Here is a 7,445-nt window from a genome sequence, read left to right as displayed (position 1 = left end):
CTAGAATTCCCCCCCCCCCCTAGAAAAATATCATGATGTATATCAAAATATTGGTTTTAGTTGGGTTCGATTTGCATTTTCCACTCATTTCATCATTTCATACCTTTCAGCTTTCACCTTGAATTTTATATCCTTCATTATAGTCATTCATTTTACATTAACTACAAAGATCTGGAAAAAAAACTGAATTTATTTTAAGTAAGATAAAAAATAATAGTTTTACCCAAAGAGGAAGAGGATGTTACTTTTTAAAATCTTAAAAATTCTGCAAAACTTTGAAAAAATATTGTCTTTGTTTCTAATTTCTAAAATTTTCTTGTCGTCAATGTAGTATGTTTAGATCTTAAATAAATCTAATATAGAAGTAAATAAGTAAAAATGTATTCTTCATTGCCCATACCCTTTTTTATTAAAAAACATCTAATTGAAATGACATTAAAATTTAGAATCATTTAGAATATGTTGACTTAAAATCTGAAATATCTGATGTATCTGCACATTTAAATTATTTTCTCGCAAAAGAATTGAGTCTTTGCCACAAACTCTGATTTTCTAATCACTATATCTTTTAAACCAAATGTTGCATACCATTTCAAGCTATGAATTCTGTTAGATCAAATAATCAGTTTGAAATATCAAAGGTTTACAATAGCTAATACTAAAGATATTGTGGTTTAAATATTTGATTATGTTCCAAAGACTCAATTTCTTTAAAAGATATTCAATTTTAAAATCAACTTTTTTTTAAAAACAAAAACAAAGTAACAACTCGCTGTTCAGGGCCTGAATAGTTCAGTGGTAATTACCTCCAAGATTCTAGGGGTGGTAAATTACCCCCAGGATTCTAGGGGGGGGGGGGTAAATAACCCCAATAACCCCCCTTATTTACGCCACTGTCCATAGATAAACAAAAATATAGATCCCTACTGCCTTGGCTAATGCAGACTGTAAAGCTGAAAATTGTACAACCCATCATTTAAAAAGGTCATTGAATACGTTAAAACTAGGAAAGCGTTCTAAATCATATACAAGTCATGAGAAAACATGCAATAGGATTGTGTGACTTGCGCATTTCTTGCTTTAGAAACAATGGAGAAATTTTAAAAATAACTTTTTACGCTAGAAAAACAACGTTATCTTACAATTACAAATCCTTGATCGGATTAAGGATTGATCGGATTAAGGATTGATCGGATTAAGGATTGATCGGATTAAGGATTGATCGGATTAAGGTTTCAAGGGTCCCTTACTTTATATTTCAAGGCAAAAGATCAAATTTAACCTTCAGATTGTCATATGTAATTTGTTGAGGGGTTTCACCAAAGTCTCATCTGCATGAGATGGTTCAATTAAAATGCGAGGCTATTTCCATAGTTTCCAGTTTCTTTCAGAAATATGCTATAAAGTTTTGAAAAAATGTCCAATGTAAAAGATTATCAGGTTTTCAAAAATTTTGACGTTTTTAAGAGGTTTTCAATTTAGACAATCTTAAAAATATTTTATATAGCCTAGTTCGCAAAATTTCTATGATAGATAGTAAAGCACACTTGTATGAAGAATGAGTTAATTGTTAATTGATTATATTGATCTTGAATGCTTGGCACTTTTTACTTTTGATTTGAGATCAATGCTTGATTACTTAATTTAAGTTATCCCTGAAGGGTATGCCCAATACTGGATATTGAACATGGAATTCATTTAATCCATAAATCTGAATAAGATGGAGATCAATGCTTGATCCCGGTATTCACATCACTAAAGTTCTGACTTCTGAGCTCGAAACTTTAATTGTTAATCTTAAACAATTAATCTCAATATCTAATGAGGGCATTTTAAAATGTTCGGCTCAATGCTTGACCTCTCAATTAAAGTTATCCCAGAAGGGCAGGGGCGGATATAGGGGGGGGGGGCGGCAGGACCTTCGCACCCCCCTGACGAACTCAGGAGGTGGCGTAACCCTAAGATTTCAGAATAGCTTCTTAATAGAATAGCACTTAAGGGAAAGAAAACCTAGTGCAAAACAGGAAAAATATCAAAAATTTTCACCTGCGCCACCTCTTTTTGTTCATAAATCTGGATTTTGTTGTTCCGAAATAAATCTAGCCCCACCCACACTTAAATCCTGTATCCACCCCTGCAGAAGGGTATGCACATCACGGAATATCGAAGAGGAATTATAAATCCATATATCTGCATAATGGAGATCAATGTTTGATCCCTAGACTTATAATACAAAAGTTCTGAAAAATTAAGAATTTTTGAGATCGCTTAATATGAATATATCCAATGTGAACACTTTTAATTTATTTTTCTTTCTTTCTATCTGTCAGTTTCCGACCAGTAAGAGTTCACTCATTAAATGCCGCGGCTAAATTTCAAATTTCCTGGCTTCTCTGATTGGCTGTTCTAGTTTTAATTAAACTCATATTTCAATTCTTTAAAATTACCGTCAATTTAATTTTCAAGCATTTTACACATTAAATTGATATGGCGAAATCTAAATTAGTTGCGGTTAGATTACGACCATTTATGGGCCGAGTGCTGCCGCTAGGACAGGGTATAGGGTGTTTGGCGCTCATGGCCTCAGATCTCAAAAATCACGATGCCATAAAATATTATTTCAAAATAAATTCATTTGAACTTAATGAGGTTTGTTTTAATACAGTAGGGGTATCCCAAAAAGTAATTAAGTAAGTAAGAAATTAAAAGTGCCAACATTGGATATTCAGATTAAGTGATATGGATTAAAAGTATTCAATTCTAAAGTTCCCAGCTCTGGTTACATTTTATACACTGAAAGATGTAATTTTAAATCTAAATCTATATATTCCCTTTAATTTTTCGCAAAGACTGTTACAATTAAAGTATAAGTTAGTATATTTATTGTTTACATTGAACTTTTTAGCTTGGGTAGGAAAGAAATTTGCACAGCTTAGAGTTATGACTGCAGCTCGAACAGACAAAAGAATCAGGTCAGGCAGATAGATAAAGTTATTGTAAATGCGAGGGGTTATCATTAGGTTTTGCTAAAACATTTCAGAAGTACTTACATTGTTCTCAATCTTGTAATTTTTTTAATTTTTCCTTAATTCATTCTGGTTGAATTCTTAGAAATGGCTTTTTTCTCACAGCAGTGGAATTTCAGTAATATGAACCGTAGAAAGAGGACACTTTGATGGAGGCTCATCTTGTCAAAAAGTTTCTCGGAAAACGGTACAAAATCAATGCAGACACTTGATATGACCAAGAATGCATTCAAAGACAAAAACTAAGAAAGTTTTGGCTAAATAGAAAATTTCTCAAATCAATTTTGCAAGGGGTTTGTATATTTGTTTCAGAGAGTTTGATATCTGCTATGCTACTGCTTATAAAGTGTTAACACTAGAAATGTACAAACTACAATGTTTAAATGCAGATTACAACCAATAGAACTCTCAAAGTCTCGCCGTTTAACTTGTTATTGCTTGCAATTCAGTCTGAAAGATGACGATAAAGGAGATTTATTCGTCTGTGTATTCTAAAGAAAATCCAAAAAAATTCAATAATATTTCAAAGATTACCTTTAAACATATTTTAGCAAAATCTAATAATCAACCCAGTGCAGTAAATGAAAATCTTAAGAGTATAATAATAGTAAGAATCGTTGGGCCCAACTTCAGATTTCGAAATTTGTTGAATTGATATTAATAGTGATAAAGGAATTGAGTCTTTGCTACAAATTCAGTTTTTGTAAAACCTATATCTTTGCAACCTTATAATGTAAACTTTTAATATTTCAAACTTACATTATTTGATCTAAGGGCATTCATAGTTTGAAATATTAAAGGTCTACGACATTGGGTTGCAACGATATTGAAATTAGAAAATCAGAGTTTGTGGCAAAAACTCAATTCCTTAGCTTAATTAAAAAGTTTCATACATTTTCATGGAATTAATCTATTTACATTTAATTCCGTGATTCTATATGTAGCTCTAATTCCATAGAGAATAGAATATATATTAGCGGGAAATTTAAAGAATCTCTCGGTGTGAACTTTTTCAGTCCCTTTCAGCCTGAAAGGGAGTTCAAAGTGTACAAATCATGTAAATGTTCACAAATTATATGCAGTAGAGTACATTAATATTACAACAAAATGGCCGTTTTACACTTTTTTCTAGTAAATTCCCCTCTAATATATATTCTATTCTCTTTGTCTAATTCCCAGATTAATGAACGAGATTGTTAACGGAGTGAAGGCTATAAAGATGTTTACATGGGAACAGTCCTTTACAAAGATGGCAGAGGAGGCTAGAAAGTAATAATTATTTATTGTTATTTTATTTATGCACTAAGTTCATATTGATTAAGACGGTAATTTAACTTTCTGCTGATAATTAAAATGTTTATTGAGATAATCACCCCAAGTAACAAAGGATATTTTCCGCTCTCTATAGTAGGATCCTAGGATAATATTTTTCAATTCTTTAAACCATTCTGGGTCTACAAAAGTTACATTCATGTTTAATGATTAAACTAACAAACAAATGATAAGATCTCACCCCCCCCAAAAAAAACACAGAAAAAAACATCTTTAAAAATTAAGTTTTATTTTTCTTCTGTCATGAACCCTGTCTGTCATGAATATTACTTGAAAATAGTAGTCTTGAAGTAGTTGTTTTCTATCTTGATATATGTAATTTGTCTATAGTCCAGAAAAGTTACTAGTGGAAAGACAATGAACATAATTTACAGAATTCATCACTTTTTAAGTTGAAATAACAACGATATCTTCCTCATTGTTAGTCAGACAAATGTTTAAATGGTACCATTTTGATAGGACCTTTAATAGGTTGGTAATTCAAATTACATATCTTTTATGTAAGTAACCTTGTACTTTTCAACAGTAATCAATTATCTCATTACTTTTTCATTCAAAATTGAATTCTCTCTCTACTTGATTTAAATGAATTATTAAAACGTCATAATATTTATTTAACAAGGTAATAGTTTTTACAAAATCGGGATCTTTCAGCGTGAGGAATTTATATAATCCAATTAAAGAGCCTTCGTCCAAACATTTTTTCTTTTTGGATCTGCTGGTTTTTGTAAATGAAGACTCTCCTATTCTTGGTTGGCTTGGCAGTTGGGTATCATACATGTTACTTTGCTTAGCTGGCACCGACGAACTTGAATTTATCAGATTTATTCATTGACATAACGCTCCGGAATTTGAAGACGAAATTTAGACAATTTGCATGTTCACTGCTCAATTGCGGTATTTTATGTTCATTGAACTATTTAATCAAAAATTGAGTCCAAAAGTCGTCTTTATATTCCCCAGTTTTATTTCACCAATATATTTCTTAAATCAACCTTTTTAAAATCCTCCAATAATTCATGCCTCAAACCTTTTGTAATCAACTTTAAAAGACTTCTAAGTAAAAGGTCGTCCATTAATTCGCATTTTTAACAAAACTTTCTGTGATATTTTTTTCTTTAATGTAATGTATCAATCCAGTTACAACTCAATCTCACTTTACTATCAATGTCAAACTGGACATGATCTTGAGCTATCTATGTCAAACACGGATACAATTTTGTAAATTATCAATGCCAAACACAGGCACAATCTTGAGCTATCAATGCCAAACACAGGCACAATCTTGAGCTATCAATGCCAAACACAGGCACAATCTTGAGCTATCAATGCCAAACACAGGCACAATCTTGAGCTATCAATGCCAAACACAGGCACAATCTTGAGCTATCAATGCCAAACACAGGCACAATCTTGAGCTATCAATGCCAAACACAGGCACAATCTTGAGCTATCAATGCCAAACACAGGCACAATCTTGAGCTATCAATGCCAAACACAGGCACAATCTTGAGCTATCAATGCCAAACACAGGCACANAAGATTTTTTTTGCAGTTTTTGGTTGATATTTTACCCCCCGGATCCGAATCCAGGAAGCCAAAATCTTGCGGATCCAACTGATCTCGGGTTTATCATTGAATCCCCTCTTTAAAAAGGAATGTCATTTACTCTCAGACAAATTAGAATCAATGGAAATTTGTCTGAGAGTAAATGATACAATGATCTTTTGAGGGCAATTTTTTGGCCGCTTTTTTGTCTTTCCCAAGTGAAATCCCTAAAATGTTGAGAATAGAGACACCTAGCGGCGGCCAAATAATCGTCCTCATTTTCTCCTTATAGACGCCATCAAAATGCAATAAGAAGCGATTGCAAACTAATTCAATTCGGGACCAGCCTATACCCCCTTTAATTTTTCACGAACACTGTGAATGGACACTTTTTTATTTTGACAAATTTGGTCAACATATAATGAAAAAGTTGACTAGAATTCATCCAGCAAGGAACGTCAAATTTTTCAACAAAAACATATTGTGTATGGATTTGAAAAAAATGTGCATATCATACTACAAGTTTCAATAAAGTCTCATCTTTTGTGGGTAACCCTGTACTATTCTTTAGTCAATATCACAAAACTCAAATCCGTGTTTTAAACGAGATTTGCGCAGTATAAAACTTTTAAAAATGTTATAAGATTCAATTTAATAATAAATTATCTCACGAAGCCATGTATATCAAATATACACAACTTATTTTGAAGATTTGACACGACAGTTTTATTCTTCCACTATCTCTGGGCTGGACCTCTTCAGCTTTTAATAATAACAGTCTTGCTCTGGCAGAGGATTGGAGCTAGTTCTCTCTCAGGAACTATACTTCTCATTCTTTTCGTTCCTATACAAAGTAAGAATCTTTTTAACCCTATCCTGATTTGGTAATGTTTGGATAGATTGGGCCGGGTTTAGATTGGGGTATGATTTTTACCATAGATAAAGATAGATTGCGCATAAGACGACATTTTTCATCTTGAAAGATATAAATGTACAAAGATGTTTTAAGATATTCCTATTATATAGATTCAAGCTTAAGGGCAGTTTGAATTGCACCCCGCGACCCCCAGGTTTACGTACGAGAGGAGGTAGAATGTATTTAACTGATCAGCATCTTGTCATTCTGAATTGTGTGTATTACTGGTCTATACAAAACAAAACACCCATTACATTTGTACGAAGCATAAACAATACTTGCAACAACTCTTTTTATTCAATGTACTGTATGTATGTAGCTAGTACAGAGCTAAATTCATATTTTCAATTTCAACTGAAACACTCTGGTATGTTAAAGATGACATGAGTTATCTAGTTTCAGCAAAGAAATGTCCTTAGGTCATATTTCCCTACTTGTGAAGAGGGTGGATGTGGTTTGGAACTTTAAGAATTTAGAATAGGAAGGGTAAAATGGAGGGAGCTAGCCATAGAGAAGCTTAGCTCAGATGTACACAACCGACCTCCCTATTAATTAACCAAAATTTGGGGCGTGGAGACAGAATGGTGGGAGGCTTGGTGACGTCACGGAGGCTGAGAGACCAG

General features: G+C 32.7%; 1 protein-coding gene across 1 annotated transcript in view; it reads left to right on the top strand.

Moving 5' to 3' along the window:
• The first annotated feature begins 2,905 nt into the window (after nt 1-2,905).
• Nucleotides 2,906-7,445, top strand: part of LOC111703833 (multidrug resistance-associated protein 4) — a 27,969-nt gene continuing 23,429 nt past the window's right edge. Inside the window, exons 1-2 of the mRNA XM_023475898.1 lie at nt 2,906-2,972; nt 4,206-4,295. Coding sequence (XP_023331666.1) covers nt 2,941-2,972; nt 4,206-4,295 — 122 coding nt within the window. The 5' untranslated portion in view covers nt 2,906-2,940. The remainder of the gene's footprint in view (nt 2,973-4,205; nt 4,296-7,445) is intronic.

This window comes from Eurytemora carolleeae, unplaced genomic scaffold (assembly GCF_000591075.1).
Source record: "Eurytemora carolleeae unplaced genomic scaffold, Eaff_2.0 scaffold574, whole genome shotgun sequence".
Taxonomy (NCBI): domain Eukaryota; kingdom Metazoa; phylum Arthropoda; class Copepoda; order Calanoida; family Temoridae; genus Eurytemora; species Eurytemora carolleeae.
The sequence above is the reverse complement of the archived record's forward strand: the minus strand, read 5'-3'. Positions and strand labels throughout refer to the sequence as shown.